Source organism: Dendrobates tinctorius, unplaced genomic scaffold, assembly GCF_039654945.1.
Source record: "Dendrobates tinctorius isolate UK_male_01 unplaced genomic scaffold, ASM3965494v1 ptg000097l, whole genome shotgun sequence".
NCBI classification, from domain to species: Eukaryota; Metazoa; Chordata; class Amphibia; order Anura; family Dendrobatidae; genus Dendrobates; species Dendrobates tinctorius.
The window spans coordinates 11310645-11329982 of record NW_027361765.1 but is presented as its reverse complement, the minus strand read 5'-3'; the positions used below and the strand labels follow the sequence as shown (position 1 = coordinate 11329982).

At 44.2% G+C, this 19338-nt stretch overlaps 1 protein-coding gene across 5 annotated transcripts in view; it reads left to right on the top strand.

Moving 5' to 3' along the window:
- OTUD7A (OTU deubiquitinase 7A) overlaps positions 1 to 19338 on the top strand; it is a 325610-nt gene that overhangs the window by 190289 nt on the left and 115983 nt on the right. The window contains exon 1 of one of the 5 annotated variants that reach the window (XM_073586901.1): positions 6188 to 6353. The exons of the other annotated variants lie outside the window; for them this stretch is intronic. Within the exon in view, the coding sequence (XP_073443002.1) occupies positions 6203 to 6353 (151 nt within the window). The 5' untranslated portion in view covers positions 6188 to 6202. Of the gene's footprint in view, positions 1 to 6187; positions 6354 to 19338 lie in introns of those variants that run through there. 5 annotated transcript variants of the gene reach the window in all.

The window sequence follows — 19338 nt, the reverse complement described above, 5'->3', positions numbered from 1 at the left end:
TTTCAAAGCACGTCTCAAATCGGGCGAGATGGCAGAAAGAACTACCCCTTCGCCTAAGATGGTAGCAGGCTTGGTCACCACAGGAGAATCAGCAAAGAAGCTCCTAGAGATGGCGTCAGCCTTGACATTCTTAGTTCCAGGAAGAAAAGAAACCACAAAATCAAAACGTGTAAAAAACAAGGCCCACCTAGCCTGTCTAGGGTTCAAGCGCTTAGCCGACTCTTGGTAAATCAAATTCTTGTGGTCAGTGAGGACCACGACTTGATGCTTAGCTCCCTCCAACCAATGTCTCCACTCCTCAAATGCCCATTTCATGGCCAACAGTTCCCGATTCCCCACATCATAGTTACGTTCAGATGGAGAGAACTTTCGGGAAAAGAAAGCACAGGGATTCATTTTAGATGTTACAGGATCCTTTTGGGACAAAACAGCTCCTGCACCAATCTCAGAAGCATCCACCTCTACCTGGAACGGAAGTGAGACATCAGGTTGCCGCAAAACCGGGGCGGAGGTGAATCTTCGCTTCAGCTCCTGAAAGGAAGAAACAGCCTCAGGAGACCAATTTAACACATCAGCACCCTTCTTAGTCAAATCAGTCAATGGCTTGGCAATACTAGAAAATTTTGCTATAAATTTCCGATAAAAATTAGCAAAACCCAAAAACTTCTGGAGAGCCTTCAAAGAAGTGGGCCGAACCCAATCGTAAATGGCCTGTACCTTGGCCGGGTCCATTTCAATAGTTGACGGGGACAAAATAAATCCCAAAAAAAGAAATCCTCTGTACTCCAAAAAGGCATTTAGATCCTTTGACATACAGGGAATTCTCCCTCAAGATCCGGAACACAGTCCGAATATGTTCCACATGAGAATCCCAATCCTTGGAGAAGATCAAAATATCATCCAGATACAGTAGATAATCAAAAATTTATCGACAAAATCTCGGAAAATATCGTTCATGAAGCAATGGAAGACAGAAGGGGCATTAGTGAGCCCAAAAGGCATCACCAGGTACTCAAAATGTCCCTCCGGAGTATTAAACACCGTCTTCCATTCATCCCCATGCTTAATGCGAATAAGATTATATGCCCCCCTGAGGTCAAGCTTGGTAAACCAGCAAGCACCTTTAACTCTGGAGAATAGATCAGAAATCAGGGGTAACGGATACTGATATTTAACAGTAATTTTGTTGAGAGCACGATAATCAATACAAGGTCTTAATGATCCATCCTTTTTGGCTACAAAAAAAAAACCGGCACCTAAGGGTGACGAGGATGGTCTAATATGACCCTTCTCCAACGCCTCCTTAATATAGGATTGCATAGCCTCGTGCTCGGGTACAGATAAATTGAAGAGCCGACCCTTGGGAAATTTACACCCCGGGCTCAGTTCAATTGCACAGTCATAACTCCTATGAGGAGGCAGAGACGCAGACTCATTCTCACTAAATACATCATAAAAGTCCGCCAAATAATCAGGAACATCATGCGACTGAGGAGAGGTGGAAAACACCGGAGCCTCACTAAAGGCACACCGACAACCCCAACTCACCACAGACACAGATTTCCAATCCAAAACTGGATTATGAATTTGTAACCAGGGAAACCCCAGAACAATAGTATCATGCAGATTGTGTAACACCAAAAACCTGCAATTTTCTTGATGGTCTGGGGCGACCCGCATTACCACCTGGGTCCAAAACTGAGGTTTATTTTTAGCCAAAGGAGTAGCATCAATCCCCCTCAAAGGGATAGGCGTCTGCAGAGGTGTCATCGGAAATCCACAACGTTTAGCAAAATCCAAGTCCATTAGGTTTAGAGCTGCTCCCGAATCCACAAAAGCCTTGGTGGAAAATGTGGACAGGGAGCAGATCAGAGTAATAGCCAGAAGAAACTTAGGTTGAACACCACCAACAGAAAACGTGTGTGCAAGGCGTTTCTCGCGTTTAGGACAGACAGAAATAATATGCGAGGCATCCCCACAGAAAAAACACAACTTATTACGCCTTCTGAACTCCTGACGCTGTTCTCTGGAAAAAACTCTATCACATTGCATAGGTTCAGACATCTGTTCAACAGGTGGCAACACCTCTCGTGCAGCTCTGCGTTCGCGCAAACGCTGATCAACCTGAATGGCTAAAGACATAGAATCGTCAAGACCAGAGGGAACAGGAAATCCCACCATAGTATCTTTTACGGCTTCTGACAACCCCTTCCGAAAGAGAGCAGCCAAGGCATTATCATTCCAGGTAGTAAGTACTGCCCACTTTCGGAATTTTTGACAGTACAATTCTGCAGAATCACGACCCTGGTTCAATGCCAGCAGGGTCTTTTCAGCCTGATCAATGGCATTAGGTTCGTCATACAACAACCCCAAGGCCTGAAAAAATGCGTTCACATTAGTCAGAATAGGATCATCTGGTTTCAAAGAAAACGCCCAATCCTGGGGATCGCCACGCAGCAAAGAGATGACAATTTTAACCTGCTGCGCGGAGCTCCCTGACGAGTTAGGCTTCAAGGCAAAAAATAATTTACAATTATTTTTGAAATTCAAAAATTTAGACCGATCCCCAAAAAATACATCAGGTGTAGGAATCTTTGGTTCAGCAGCATGTGAATGAGCAAGGTAGGCGGAAATTTCCTGCACTTCCGCAGCGAGCTGCTCCACACGATCAGACAATTGCTTTATCTCCATTGAGAGAAAAAAAAATTCCCCCTACGGCCTCAGAGATATAGAGGAAAAAATATACACACTTTTTTTTTTTTATAGAATTCTTTCCTGCAGTTGAGTACCCTAGGATCTGCGGTAGGGCGGGTGATTCTGTTATGATTGAGTCACCGTAGGAGGCAAAAATAGAAATGCTAGCTAAGTCCAGAAAACCAGAGAAGTTGGCAGCTATCGGATTGCAGACCCCTGAACCTATCAACACAACTACCAGTAGCCGTGGGGGGCTCCTATGATGCCCTAGGCCCCTCGATCACAGCCGGAGGACTACATAGCCTAAAGACAGAAAGGGAAATCTAAACTGCCCCAGAGCAGACCCCAAAGCAAAAGGCAGCCCCCAACATATAATGACGGTGACGCAAGAAGAAAGAACAAAACACAGACAGAAAGATAGACTGAGCAAAGATGGGGCCCCAGCTAGCTTAGATAGGAAAGGACAGGAAGGCTGCTGTCTGCAATCCGTGAAAAACCCTCTGAAAATAAGAGCCAACAACTGACAGTAAAAAAGGCCCTGAAGACGCTAGGCTTCAAAAAAGGCTATGTCAGTACTCAGGAATATTCTGAAGACAGAGCAACAGGCAAAAGGAGATTCAGCTCACCCCAGCAGGGAATGGCAGAATCCAGAAAAGCAAGGAAAACAAAACACTAATGCAAAAAGGCAAAGCAGAAATCTTAGCTTTAGATGAGCAGGAATCAGACTGGTTTCCTAGAAGTCCAAAGAGAAATCACCCGCAGGCCAGAAGGGCGTCGGCAGCCTTATATCCAGTCATTAACTCCACTCAGCCAGTCATCATCATCAGCCCCAGGTGTTTGACAATCAGGCTCACTACCTTTCTTCACCAGAAGAGGGAGTTCCTCGGGCCTCAGTAGTGAAGGGGAAAATAAACTCACAACAGACTCCCCCAGAGAAAAATCTCTGGTAGCACCAGTTAGGATTTTCATAAATCATATCCTAAATTTTACAAGCCAGTGTCTCTGCAATGGAGAGGAGAAATTAAAAAATAAAAACATTTTATTCAGCTCTGATGCTTAAATTGGTGAAAGATCTTCTTTAAAGCGACCTGCCACCCTAGAACTGAACAGTGACTACGTTTTTCACATGTGGTCACCCAGTCTGATTTCTTCTGTTTGCCTTCTGCTGCCGCCACTGCTAAGATCAGAATTCCATTCACACACTTTCCAAAATGACCTACCTCAGTAACATGGGCGGTGCATTTGTAAGAATAAACCACGTCCCCTGCCATTTCTATGTTGCAGGATAGTAAAGGTAGAGGAGCCATAATCTAGACTTACTACTGCACTCCCCATGCCACTGTGATGGCCATCTTGGAGCAGAAGGAAAGAAACACAACTTTAAGCAGAGTAGGCAATGGAGGGGGCAAACGGTCATCATTTATGGTGACTATACATGAGAAATGTCTAGTCTCTTTTGAGTCCCAAGTGGAAGGTCACTTTAACTGTTTTGGTCAATTGCCCACACAAGAAATATTGAGATGTATGGAGGCGCTACTAGGGCACCTCGGCTAAACGATGTAAATAGGATGTAAGTTTTAATAACTTGTGTGGTTCTATTTTAAGTATATTTTCCCTGGTCCTTTTCTTAGCCATTTACCTGTATATACCTATAGATTGTAAAGTTAAAAGCTGCTGAATAAAATATCTAATAGCTTCATGGAACAGTGGCGCTGCTTTTACTGAATTGCCAAGCTTTTTACTAAGAAAATGTGGTAACTAAAACCAAAAGATCAGGCAGACAGCCAAATGTGAGTGAAATATCTGTGAAGCCTCAGGTTTAGTGCATTTGCAGCTTTGGAGTTGATTTATGCTTAATCCCTTTAGGCTGAATTTTGAGACTTTAAAATTCAGCAAACCCAATTTCCATGAGGTTTATTTATTGTAGGCTCCATGTCTTGCCTCTGTTCCAAGAGAATATGCGCCAGTTTTACATGATGTACTTTTCATGTTGTCAACTGCTAATTTCCATTAATGGCACTTGGCAAAGTCCTCATGGTTCACACTGATTGCCTCTGCATCCTAAATATATTTGTATTCAAGCACTTTTCAAATTGAGTAAAGTGGTAGAATGCATGTCACAAGGCAATTCAATTACTTATTGATATAGATTTCCCCTGGCATCTGATTCAAGCTCCAGAAGCAGCTATTTAACGACAGCTCACCATACTTTCCGGCAAAGAAGTTTTAAGAAGTGCAGGTAATTCTAAGAGGATGTGATTGTGGTCATATTTCCTGTTCTTCATGTGCACCAATCTGCTCCACGTCAATCATTAGCCAGCATTGGGCATCCTTCTCTGTCTCGGATTTATACAGAGCTGAAATAAGTCAGATTATATAAAAAGCAGCACTTCTGGGTTCAAGGTAGTCGTTTAATATACCAATTCTCTGTAGAATGAAGCCAATTTATTTAGGGTAGAGAACAGTGGTGGGATGTACAAATGATGGCCGTGCACGCACAGTAGCGGGAGGTAGGTGTCTGCTCGGAATTACACTTGCGGCTAGAGAGACGTTGCTAATCCTGGATAGACCTCTCCTAACCGGATATGTAGAAAGAGTGTCCTTTGGGCATATGTCTGGATGGTATTTGTCCATATACCTTGTTTTTTTTTGTGGGGGAAAGTATCAACTATGCATTTACTTACAAAGGCATCCGGCAAAAAAAAAAAAAAAAATTGACGGGTCAATGGTAGATGAATACAGTTGTATGATATGCAGCTGCATATTTTTACACATAACATATTGCAGCGTGGATTGGGATGCTTGCATTACTAGCGACTTACTTGACAGCTATAACTAATGCTGAATTCTCCATAATCAAAAATTGGCTAAAATATTTGCACTTTTTTTTTATCACTTGATTTAAACTGTTTTCAGTAAATGGTAGAAAACCTGAACATAAAGCCGAAAATCAGTAGTGCGTATGCACCGACATACGCAGTTGTTTCTTATGTCCCAGAAGTATTTCGCGGCCATGCACACTACTGATTTTTGGCTTTGCCCTCAGTTCGGCAAAGCATACTGCGCACGCGCGAGGTCACATTTCATGCGCATGCGCAAAATATGTACACGATCTTCACAGCAAAGAATGCGTACAGCAAGCCAAGGAGGGATGGAGTGATGGAACAGAGGCAACTCCCATTGGACTGGACCAAACAGATTAACATACAGCGCGGGACAAATAAAAAAGGTTTTATGATTGATACATGGGGAGTCAGGGGGTTTCACAACTAATTGTGGAATGCATAGCTGACCTTCAATTAAATGATATTTTACGTTGTAGGCCAAAAAAGTGGTGACAGGTTCCCTTTCATAAACAACAATATTATGGTTAAAAGGTTGTTCTTATATATGTTTTTCATAGGGGCACTATCCCCCCAGCCTCCCGTCTTCTTGCTTGCCAGAGCACCTCTGAATTATTGACAGTCAAGACCAAGTGGCGCTTATTTCCCAAACTGCGCCCTCTAAAATGCTCCAAGTAACAGAACCTGGAACCTTGGCTCTGGAGCAGGACAGATGCACAGGGATACTGAAGCTGACGGGATTAAGCAATATGGCCAACATCAGAGCAGCTGCAAGCTCTAGTGAAGAGTTTACAAGAGTTTGCTCCTTGCCTAAAGGTACTTTCACATTGCGATTAGCTACACACTCTGTGGCACCGTCGGGGCATATGTCCGAATCCCCCCTTTTCACCCATCCCCCCTGAAAAACACGGTTCAAATGTATGCTCCGACGGGGCCATAGACTCTAATCGTGCCCTCTGCCATGTATCATTTTCGGGCGTATTCGCCTATGCAGTCGACTATGTTTGAGGGCTCACCCCCAGTAGGGGTACATGCCCAAAAATGAACGGCAGAGTGAACGTTCTCTCTGCTGACACAATTAATAGTTTTTGACCCCATCAACGCAATACGTCTGAATCCTGTTTTGCAGGGGGGTTCGGACGTATGCCCCGATGGGGCCACCAAGCATCTAACTAAATGCAGTGTAAGAAGCTGGTCACCTTCAATAGGCTGTAGAGGTGTCCGATAACCTAGGCAATGACCAGTGTGCTTTTAATTTAACAGCAGAATCTGCAATATGAAACCAACTGAAATATCCCTTTTTTGTTTTCACAAAGATTTTTTTTTAATTGAAGAGTATGGTATATGTCAAGTTTTATAGTACTCCCCTTTCCATAGGATAGGTGAAAACGTACTGATCAGTTGGGGAATCCTAAGACCCGCTCTGCAGAATTCCTTCTAATCGAAGCAGAGGTGGAGCGAGCGCTCATCCGCTCCATTCATTCTCTGTACGTCTGCTGGAGACGGCTGAGCGCTGAAATCTCTTGTACTAGATGCACTTTTTAGTTATTAATGGAAAATTAAAGCAATAGTGTCCCTTTAATGTAGAGTTCCACTTTCTTAGTCTTTATTTCTGCTTTGTAAGTTCTCCAGGTTCTGTTCAGTATTATTTCACAGATCGAATTTAAATGCTTTGTCAGTGTGTCGCACAATCCAAGAATAGAGCTAAGTGTTACCAAAGACTTGTTCTGGAAATGTAGTGTTAATGGACGTGCTGCACGGGCTATGGATGTGAGTGCTGGAAAATATGCATCATGTATGGTGTAATGGGGAAATTGTCTTAAAAACAGACGTCGCTCCATTATACTGTTTGTGTACCTAGCATCATGGTGCATGGGAATGCTTTCTGAATTCTTGCTGTTCTGGATGCGTCTGGTTCCCTCACTGAACATATTATTGTTTCAGTATATCATTGTGATAAGGACGGTTGTATGATGTGAAGATGTGTTGGGTACTAAGTCACTCTACCTTTTTAACCAGTTACTCTATTGTTTGTTTTGCACAGATTTGTGTGGCAGCCTTGGAGTTTGGCATTTAGTCCCTTTAAAGAGGACCTGTCACCCGGTCAAAAGTGGCAAGTTTTTGCCCTTATTTTATTCCCACTGCTTCACTGAGTATTTTTTTTTAATCTGCCATTTTCATGGCCTTTACCAAAGGGTGTGGCTCTCAGTGTAATAATACAGAGCAGCCGAAAGACACGCCCCCAGATAATCATGCGAGTCACGCCCACTTGGCAAAGACCGTAAGAATTAGATCCATATCTCTGGAACCATATGGGAGATTTAAAAAAAGAAGAATACTTGGGAGCAACAGGAATAGAATAAGAGCCAAAACTGGCCATTTATGAGCCGGTGACAGGTTCTCCTTAAAAAGAACCTGATGCATTCCTCCCACTCTGTGGCCAGCATGTATCAGGCACTGGCTGTATGATCTGTTTGACTCTGAGATGCTGCGACCTATATGTGACTTGTCAATCCAGGGCAGCGATCAAGAAGTCATCGGGGACCAGCCTGTCCGACTAGTCTATAGTGTGGTCTCAGTCCCCGGCACCATTGGGGACCCGCCTGTCCGACTAGTCTATAGTGTGGTCTCAGTCCCCGGCATCACTGGGGGCCCGCCTGTCCGACTAGTCTATAGTGTGGTCTCAGTCCCCGGCATCACTGGGGAACCGCCTGTTCTACTAGTCTATAGTGTGGTCTCAGTCACCGGCATCACCGGGGACCCGCCTGTCTGACTAGTCTATAGTGTGGTCTCAGTCCCCGGCATCACTGGGGGCCCGCCTGTCCGACTAGTCTATAGTGTGGTCTCAGTCCCCGGCATCACTGGGGACCCGCCTGTCCGACTAGTCTATAGTGTGGTCTCAGTCCCCGGCATCACTGGGGAACTGCCTGTCCGACTAGTCTATAGTGTGGTCTCAGTCACCGGCATCACCGGGGCCCGCCTGTCCGACTAGTCTATAGTGTGGTCTCAGTCCCCGGCATCACTGGGGACCCGCCTGTCCGACTAGTCTATAGTGTGGTCTCAGTCCCCGGCATCACTGGGGAACCGCCTGTCCGACTAGTCTATAGTGTGGTCTCAGTCACCGGCATCACCGGGGCCCGCCTGTCCGACTAGTCTATAGTGTGGTCTCAGTCCCCGGCATCACTGGGGAACCGCCTGTCCGACTAGTCTATAGTGTGGTCTCAGTCACCGGCATCACCGGGGACCCGCCTGTCTGACTAGTCTATAGTGCAGTCTCGGTCCCCAGCAACTTTCAAAGTATGCTGTAGCATTTCAAAGTCAGACATATCTCCCTGAGCCCATGGCTGCTACATGCTGCCCAATCCACGGATCAGCTGACAGGTTCACTTTAAATACTTACATTTCGATTAGAAAAATATATATAATATACATTTTAAGAACTTTGATAAATCAATTAAAAATTCCCATAGGTTATGTACAGTAGAAAAAAATGAAACTAGCTGTTTACTGATTTATTTAATTGTATTTACTTCTATGAGTAAAATAAAAATAAATGCCTAAACCTATATAGCTAAAACTTCTCCTGAAGAAGAAAATGTACCCATTCAGTTACCTAATACAGAAACGTTATGCAGCCCGGTAATAAATATAAAGCTGTATAATATTGAGAAGAGGTTCAGTAACAGATCAATGGATTATTGCCAAGACACTCATCGAAACCTGCAACATGGTCGACATGTGAATTGCCCGCCACCTACTGGAAGAAAATGAGAACAGCGAGGAGAACAGTAAGGTGAAATAGGACATCCACAACCTTGGACTCTTCCAAGATGATGATTTTGATAGATAATAATAGTAATAATTTTATTTCTATAGCGCCGACATATTCCGCAGCACTTTACATTTCAGAGGGGATTTGTACAGACAATAGACATTACAGCATAACAATAATCACATAGATTATAACAAATACCAAGAGGAATGAGGGCCCTGCTCGCAAGCTTACAGTCTGAGGAAAGAGGTAGACAGGAAAGGTGGGTGGTAACAGTTGCCCTGATTATTTGGACCAGCCATAATGTTAAGTGTGTAACAGTACAGACACAGAGGGCTGATAGATGCATAAAGCATGTGGGAACATGATGCAGGGAACTTGGTTATGGTAAAACTTTTGGCTGTGCCACACAGGGATGGATTAGGTTAATGTGTTGAGGCGGTAGGCCAGTCTGAATAAATGCGTTTTCAAGGCACGCTTAAAATTGTGGGGATTGGGGACTAATCGTATTGACCTGGGATAGAGAAGTAATAAGATTATTTTATATTATTTTTTTTACATATTCCACATGATAAAGCAAAGATGAATCAAAATAGAAGCTCGGATGAAGCAAATGTCTATACTGAACTAAAGCAGAAAATACAATACGTGTACTTCTCATATAGCAGTATAGTGACATTGAGCACAGTAGTCGTGTTACTGAGAAACAAGTAAAGTGAATAGAAGTCAAATGGGCACAGTGCTATTGCCCCTTCAGTTTAGTGATTGATGGGGGAGTCTCCGCACCTGAACCCCCACCGAACAAAGCTTGCTTTTGCAAGAATATGACAGTATGATCTTCACAACCTTAAACCCATCCCTTCATATTTCATTGATAGACATAATAATATACCTTAAAATTACCATCTTTTCTCAAATTGATAATGCTAGGCAGTAGAGAGATTAAAATTCCATGTACACATATAGATTATCATGAAACAATATATAAGGATCTTGTAGTGTAAACAGGTTTCCAATCCCCTGAAGAATGAGCAAAATGCTGGTTTGTCAGGCGCAATGATCTTTTGTGTTGCAAAAAAGATCATTGTTCTCGGTGTCGTATTTTCTGTGTAAATGGTAAATGTGCTGCCGAGAACAATGGCAGCCTATGTGCACTGAGTAATATATTACAGGTCATTTAGAGCACATTGGTACAGCGGTCAGCCAGTGTAAACAAGCTTTTAAAAGACCACCGATCTTTTGCTGATTGGTGTCATTTCATGCCGCCAGTCCACTCTTGCATTGCAGCTGGATATCCTGGAATAAATCTGACCAAAAGTTTGTGTGGGTTTCTTCCAGGCACTTTAGTTTTTATCCCAAACTATGACGAAGAGATTAGATTGTCAGATATGTTAGTGCGATATAAGAAACATTAAGAAAAAAATAATAAAACTAAAACAGTTCTGTTTTTTATTTTATGAAGGAGAAATACATTTTTTCCTTAAACCGCAGCCTTTAGGAATTTTTTTATTAGGTGCCTGTCACTGTAGGTTAGCAAGGACTGTTGGCTGTAGTTTAGTCCCTCAAGCTAAAGGGACCCTTGACTATTCCTGTCCCCAGGATTACCCCTGATGGTGGGGATGCCTGGATCTCGTACTCCGCTATTCTCCTGCACTGAACTAATCTGGAGTTTGTGTAGTAGATGTATTGTCTAAGGGTCCCATCTCTTGGAAAGCTACCTCCATGTGTCTTTTTCTCTAAGAAACTGTCGTCGGCTGAACATAGTTATGATATAGGTAACAGGGAATTGCTTGCAATCAAATTAGCATTTCAGTAGTGGTGACAAGAATAGCGAAGTACTAGGCCCAGGCATCCCTACCATCAGAGGTAATCTTGGGGACAAGGATAACCTGGGGTCCCTTTAGTTTGAGGGAATAAACTAAAGCCCACAGTCCTTGCTACCCTACAGTCACAACGTGAAAGGCACCTAATAAAATATAAAGGCTGCTGTTTAACCTCCACAATTAAACCTATTAAAATACAATGATTAATAAACTTGTCTTGGTGTAAGATGCTTTGCAGACTCCAGGCAGAGGAAATATTTTATGGTCTGTAATCTCTATAACAGGATGGATAGCACCCTCCAAAAAGTGTTGCTACTCCTCAAATACTAATTTGATCTTGCGCAATTGTCTGTTACTTATATCCTAATTACGTTCAGCCGACCGTTTCTTAGAGAAAAAGGCGCATGGAGGTAGCTTGCCAAGAGAAGGACCCTGAGACAACACAGCTCCTACACTAACTTCAGATTAGTTTGGTGCAGGAGAATAGCGGGGTACAAGACACAGGCATCCCCACCATCTGGGGTAATCATGGTGACTGGGATAGTCTAGGGTCCCTTTAGCTTGAAGGACTAAACTAAATCCCACAGTCACAATGTGACAGTGCCTTTTAATTTGTCCCAATACCTCAGCCTGTCTTTACTCTTCACACCATATCTTTTTGGCACTTGATAAAGATTTTAAATTAGTTTGAAACATGTTTTACTTTTTGATAACATTTGGACAAGAATAGGCAAATGTAAGCTGTAATATGTATAGACTGTAAATATTCTACAAATGTATCTTTCAGTCTGCAACAATAAATTGCTAAAAGATGAAAGTGTTCTAAACCCAACAATTTTGTCTGAATTAGTCTACCATCTAATGGATATGGGGTCTGTGACATATCTAATGGATATGGGGTCTGTGGTATGGACCCACTGCACCACTGACCGGACTTACCCTGGAGGGGTGTAACTAAAGTGCTGTGCAAATTAATTGGGACAAAGCATTTTTTTAAGTAAAATCGTAAGTTGGTTACCAGTCAGTGATTCAAACCAGTTTTAACTGCTTTGAACAGGCACTCACACCTGTTCAAAGCAGTTAAAACTGGTTTGAATCGCTGACTGGTAACCAACTTACGATTTTACTTAAAAAAAAAAAAAAAAAAAAAAAAAAAAGAAAATGCTTTGTCCCAATTTGCACAGCAATGTAAGTGACTATCTGGTCTTCACTAGAGCCTCTGAGGATAGGTAAGGATAGGCTTGTGCCGTAAGGGTAGTCACTAGGTACTACTCCAGGGTAGTCCCCGAACCTGCAGCAGCTGACCAACGTATCAAAGGTGGAATACGAGACACCGATGGCGAAGACAGAAATGTCACAAAGTCCAAGGTTGGGGAGGGAAGCAAATATTCTAAATACGAAGCCAGAGTCAGGAGCGTAGAAATCAGATAAAACTAGATGGGCATTTCCTGAAGGAAATACATGGTGCTTGAACAGCGCTGCCAGCTTTACAGCAGTGTATCAGGTGTCTACTGTAAGAAAGTAAAGTAAAAATATGAATGTTGTGTATAGCCACTTTGGCACATTCGGCACCTCTGTAGCCACTTTGGCCACTTGGTAGCCACTTTGGCACATTTGGCCCCTCTGTAGCCACTTTGGCCCCTCTGTAGCCACTTTGGCCACTTGGTAGCCACTTTGGTACATTCGGCCCCTCGGTAGCCACTTTGGCCACTTGGTAGCTACTTTGGCACATTCGGCACCTCGGTAGCCACTTTGTCCACTTGATGGCGACTTGGTAGCCACTTTGGCCGCTTTGGCACATTCGGCACCTCTGTAGCCATTTTAGCCACTTGATGGCCATTTGGTAGCCACTTTGGCACATTCGGCACCTCAGTAGCCACTTTGGCCACTTGGTAGCCACTGTGGCCACTTGGTAGCCACTTTGGCACATTCGGCACCTCAGTAGCCATTTTGGCCACTTGGTAGCCACTTTGACAGATGCTGCCACTTTGCCTTGGGGGCCACTTTGGCGCTCCGGGCCCCTCAGTGCCACTTTGGCACACTGGGCTTCTAAAGCCACTTTGGCATCCGACTGTAGTGATGGCGAACCTTGGCACTCCAGCTGTTGGAGAACTACAACTCTCATGCCTCAACTGCTGACTCAACTGCTGCAGGTTGCAAGGGCATGCTGGGAGTTGTAGTTTTACAACAGCTGGAGTGCCAAGGTTAGCCATCACTGGGTGGGGCTTTTCAGAAGCCATTGGCATGCTGCGCCTTTTAAGACCTTGAATCAGCGATCTGTTAGCTTCTATTAGCTAATAAGGGTCATGTGTGGAAGCTGCATTTGCATAGCTGCCATCTTTGTAAGGTCACTGCACCTGCGCAGTGGCTTCAATCCATGTCATTTGGGGGTCATGGAAAGGTCGCCATTAATTCCTATGGGAAATTTTTTTTAAAAACACAAATTGCGCAAAAACTACAAATCCGATCAACACGAAAAATACTTAGCACACCACTCGTGGACGCTGGCTTCGAAACGACGCCCAACGGAGTCTGTGCGTGTAGCGGTTCGGGCCGCATTAATTGCAGAAATCAACTGAATAATAGCTAGATGTGTATTTCCTGAAGGAAGTACAGATAGTGCTTTGAAATGGTGCCCAAGCTGCCCCTTTAAGAGACTTGCTTGTTGCTTCAGCAAGGCTTTCACACTTGGGCACCCCACTCAGTCTCTGATTTGGGGGCCAGGGTCGCTCAGCCACTGATTTGGAGGCCGGGGTGGCTCAGCCTCCGATTTGAAGGCCGGGGTGGTTCAGCCTCCGATTTGAAGGCCGGGGTGGCTCAGCCTCCGATTTGAAGGCCGGGGTGGCTCAGCCTCCGATTTGAAGGCCGGGGTGGCTCAGCCTCCGATTTGAAGGCCGGGGTGGCTCAGCCTCCGATTTGAAGGCCGGGGTGGCTCAGCCTCCGATTTGAAGGCCGGGGTGGCTCAGCCTCCGATTTGAAGGCCGGGGTGGCTCAGCCTCCGATTTGAAGGCCGGGGTGGCTCAGCCTCCGATTTGAAGGCCGGTGTGGCTCAGCCTCCGATTTGAAGGCCGGGGTGGCTCAGCCTCCGATTTGAAGGGCCGGGGTGGCTCAGCCTCCGATTTGAAGGCCCAGGGTGGCTCAGCCTCCGATTTGGCGCGCCGGCCCTTTAAGAATCACTTTGGCGCACTGGGCTTCTAAATCCACTTTGGCGCACATTCTCTTTCAGGGGCATGCGTCATGTGATGAAGCTAGATTTGCATTTGTGCTTTGGGTTTCGCTTTAAGAGCTGATATCTGGCAGAAACTGTGTCCTGGTGGGGTCATGTAAAGTTCATAGGCGTTGGCATAGTAACTGGGTCTGCCTGCGCATATCAATGAGCTTAACTGCCGCAACTGGTCCTCAAATTTGAATCGCCTCACGACTGCCCCATGTATTTTTATGGCAAAATTTTCCCATTGAAATGCATTGAGACAATGCATTCCAATAACTGGCAAAAAAATTTTAAAACGCAAAAACTACAAATCCGATCAACACGAAAAATACTTAGCACACCAATCGTGGACGTTGGCTTCAAAACGACGCCCAACGGAGTCTGTGCGTGTAGCGGTTCGGGCCGCATTAATTGCAGAAATCAACTGAATAATAAGAACTAGATGTGTATTTCCTGAAGGAAGTACAAATAGTGCTTTGAAATGGTGCCTGGGCTGTCCCTTTAAGAGACTTGCCTGCTGCCCCTGCAAGACTTTCAACTCAGGATCCGTTTTAACTGTGGGTGCCTCTTAGGGGCCACTTTGGCCTGTGGGGCCCCTCATAGTCTGATTTGTTGGGTGGGGCCCCTCAGGATCTGATTCGGTGGCCTGGGCTCCTCAGGGCTTGAATTGGTGGACGGATCCCTCAGGGTCTGATTTTGTGGCCGGGCCCCTCAGGGTCCGATTTTGTGGGTGGGGCCCCTTGGGGTCTGATTTTGCGGGCGGAGCCCCTCTGGGTCCGATTTGGTGGGCGGGGCCCCTCGGTCCGGTTTGGTGGGCAGGGCCCCTCTAGGTCCGATTTGTTGGGCAGGGCCCCATAGTGTCTGATTTGGTGGGCGGGGTCACTCTGGGTCTGATTTCGTGGGCGGGGCTACTCTGGGTCTGATTTCGTGGGCGGGGCTACTCTGGGTCCGATTTGGTGGACGGGGCCCCATAGGGTCCGATTTGGTGGACGGGGCCACTCTAGGTCCGAATTGGTGGGCGGGGCCACTCTGGGTCCGATTTGGCGAGCGGGGTCGATCAGCCTCCGATTTTGGAGGCCGGGGTGGCTCAGCCTCCGATTTTGGAGGCCGGGGTGGCTCAGCCTCCGATTTGGAGGCCGGGGGTGGCTCAGCCTCCTATTTGGCACGCCGGCCCTTTAAGAATCACTTTGGTGCACTGGACTTCTAAATCCACTTTAGTGCACATTCTCTTTCAGGGGCATGCGTCATGTGATGAAGCTAGATTTGCATTTGTGCTTTGGGTTTCGCTTTAAGAGCTGATATGATCTGGCAGAAACTGTGTCCTGGTGGGGTCATGTAAAGTTCGTAGGCGTTGGCATAGTAACTGGGTCTGCCTGCGCATATCAATGAGCTTAACTGCTGCAACTGGTCCTCAAATTTGAATCGCCTCACGACTGCCCCATGTATTCCTATGACAAAATTTTCCCATTGAAATGCATTGAGACAATGCATTTCGATGACGGGAAAAAAAAAATTTCAAACGCAAATTGCGCAAAAACTACAAATCCGATCGACACGAAAAATACTTAGCACACCAGTCGTGGACGCTGGCTTCGAAATGACGCCTCAACAGAGTCTGTGCGTGTAGCGGTTCGGGCCGCAATATTTGCGGAAATCAACTGAAGAATAATAAGAATAAGTTAGCAGCGTTCGGATTACATGATAGTGGTTTCTTCAAAGCACTATAAATATAAGAAATCGGATTACAATATGTTGCTTGAACCTAGAGGTTCAAGCACCATGAGTAACAAGCCTGGGTAACAAGAGATTCAGAACAGTAATACTCTTTGACAGGTAACTAGAAACAAACTGCAACTAGGACCTGAACTCAGGCAAGATGTGTAGGGAGATTCTGCCTAATACATCACCTTCTGGCAGGGGATAGGCCAGGGAAGCAGAACACTGCAGGATACAGTGGCTTTAAATTCCCGCAGAATCTGACCTCGCCACCCTATAGCCGGGTGGAGACTCTCCAACAACAGGAGTATGTAGCAGTTCTGGATATATCGCACAAAGCAGCGCAGCAAAATTGTTCATCACTGGGAGGAGCAGAGAGGTGCACGCATTGTGTAGGATGGCATGTCACCGACATGACAGGGGCCCCTCAGTTGTACATCAGGTTATGTCGGGGTACATAAGGAATAAGTAGTTGGAATTCAATCACTGGATCTTTTTGCTATATGGAGAGCTAAGCCGCCACCTGTGGATTCTCTGGTAGCGGCTTCATCAGAGAACATAGGAATGCTCAGCCAAATCAGACTGGGGATGATTGATTGTGTTTGTATATAGTATTTTTTTGGGTTAATAAAGGTTTTTATTGTTTAGACCATTGCCATCCTATTATCAGGATACTAGTTGAGGTCCACGTGAACATTTATGTTCATAGCTGAATAAATGCTATGTAGAATCTAATAGATAAAAATGAGAAATAAAAATATTTCCAAGCAAAGTAAGAATACTTTCCGATACAGAAGTTGTAATAGTTTATTTTATATTTTTTTTTACCAATTAGCAAAACATAAAGTGAATGAACAAAAGAGAAGTCTAAATCAAATCAATCAATTAAAATGTCTTTATGGCAGTGATAAGGCGTCAGAAGTTTCTCTTGTACTGAGCTCCAGCCCCTAAACTTTCCCTTTGACAAGCATCACTGGCAGCAGAGGTCGAGTGCCGTTTTACTGGCATGGATCATCCCTAATACAAGTAGCACATGACCACTGATTCAAATGACTGGCTGCAGCAGTTACATATTAGCAACTTGTCAAGAAAGCTTGTCAGTGATAGCTGAAGCATCAGCGTTGGAGCATAAGATTAAAGGGACAAGTAGTTTTCTTTTTTTTTTTTTTTTTTTTTCCAGAGCAAATCTTTTTATTTTTTTTCTCTTTTTTTTTTTTTTTTTTTTTTTCAAAAACTAGACAATTCCTGAAATGATAATATTATGGCTGCCAGTAGCCACCACTAATATTCGCTTTGAATTATACTGCATTCAGCATTATCGATGTCAACATATAACAGTATATGTTTTATCCTATTTTGGGGACATGATTTTGTGGCACTTAGTAAGCCGAGTTTTACAGACACCTCTTCCTCACATACTCGAGGCTGGCTGATGACATTTGGGCTGTTATCATTGCTAATGACTCTCTTCCTCAATATCCCAAAGCAACTATAATATTACATAGTGATTATTAGAGTTTTACTACCAAGGGAAGACCACTGCTACCTTTGATTTATAGACTTTTTATGATACTGTTTTGAGGCCGATTAACATGGCAAAATTGCCATCTGTATTAGTATATATAACCTCTGTTAATAATACAAACATGGTCAGTGGTACTTGCAAGTTTGTGAACCTTTCAGAACTTTTTTATATTTTTGCATTGATTTTACCTAAAACTACATCCCATCTTCACAAAAGTAAATACAGATAACCAAATTAAACACAGGATTCAAAAATATTAGACTTTTGTCATTTTTTAAATTATGAAAATGATCATATGTCACATCTCTGTGAGTGACAAAATTATGTGAATCCTTAGGATTAGCAGATAATTTGATGGTTTACTTATGGTCTGGTGTTTTCAGTCAATGGGATGACAATCGGTAGTGAGTGGGCAGCCTGTTTTATTTAAAGAACCGTGATCTATCAATGTTTGACCATTACAACAAATGTTTGTGGAAGTATATAATGGGACAAAGAATGGGGATTGATGAGTTGTTGATGCTCATCAGGAAGGAAAAGGTTACAAAACCATCTTTAAAGTGTGTGCACTGCACCAATACACAGTCAGATTGTGTACAAATGGAAGAAAATCAAGGCCATTGCTACCCTAACCAGGAGTGGTTGACTATAAGAGTCCCGTTACATTTAGCGATGCACCATCAATCCCGACAACGATACAACCTGGTCAGGATCACTGGTCCATCGCTGAATGGTCGCTAGTGAGCTGCCAAACAGGCAGATCTCACCAGCGACGCAGCAGCGATCCAGCAATGCTCGGCGGTCGCTCTTACCTGTCACACGGCAACGATGATGACGACTTCCGCCTGCGTCCATGCGTCGCTAGTGGGCGCCAGCGGGACGCCAACGAGGAGAAAGTGGCCCCGGCCGTTCCAGCGCGATCAGCGATATCCATCGGGGGCCGGTCGCAGGTACGTGTCACACAAAGCAAGATTGCTAACGATATCGCTGTTGCGTCACAAAATCGGTGACACTTTAGCGATATTGCTAGCGATCTCGCTGTGTATAAAGCCCCCTTAAGTCAGGAGGATACTGAACAATTATGGTGTGTACATGGCAGAATTTCAAGGAGAAAGCTACTGATCTCCAAAAAGAATATTGTTGTCTATCTTAAGCTGGATAAAGATCACCTGGATAAACTAGAAAGATACTGGAACAAAGTTTTGTGGCCGAATGAGACCGAAATAGAGCTTTCTGGTTTAAATGAGAAGTATTATATTTGGAGAAAGAAAAACACTGCATTATGGTATAGAAACCTGATACCATCTTTGAATAGTGTTGGTAGTATCATGGTTTGGGCCTGTTTGGCTGCATCTGGCCAAGGACAGCTAGTCGTCATTGTTGGAAGAATGGATCCTGAACTATATCAGCAAATTCTAAAGTAAAATGTCAAGACCTCTGTCCATGAGTTGAATCTCAAGATGAAATAGATCATGCTGCAAGACAACGACTCAAAACGTACATATTGTTCTACAAAATAATGGTTACAGAAGAGTAAATGTAAAGGTTTGGGTTGGCCAGGTCAAAGTAGTTATGATTCTATAGAAATGTTGTGGATGAGTCAGTAGCGAGTGGTTCATAGGAGAAAACCCACATAACAGAAGTGAAACTGTTTTGTGGGGAGGAAAGGGCTAAAATTCCTCCAAACCGATGTGCAGGACTAAATAACAATTACCAATAACTTTTAGATGCAGTTATTGTCATCCAAAGGGGTC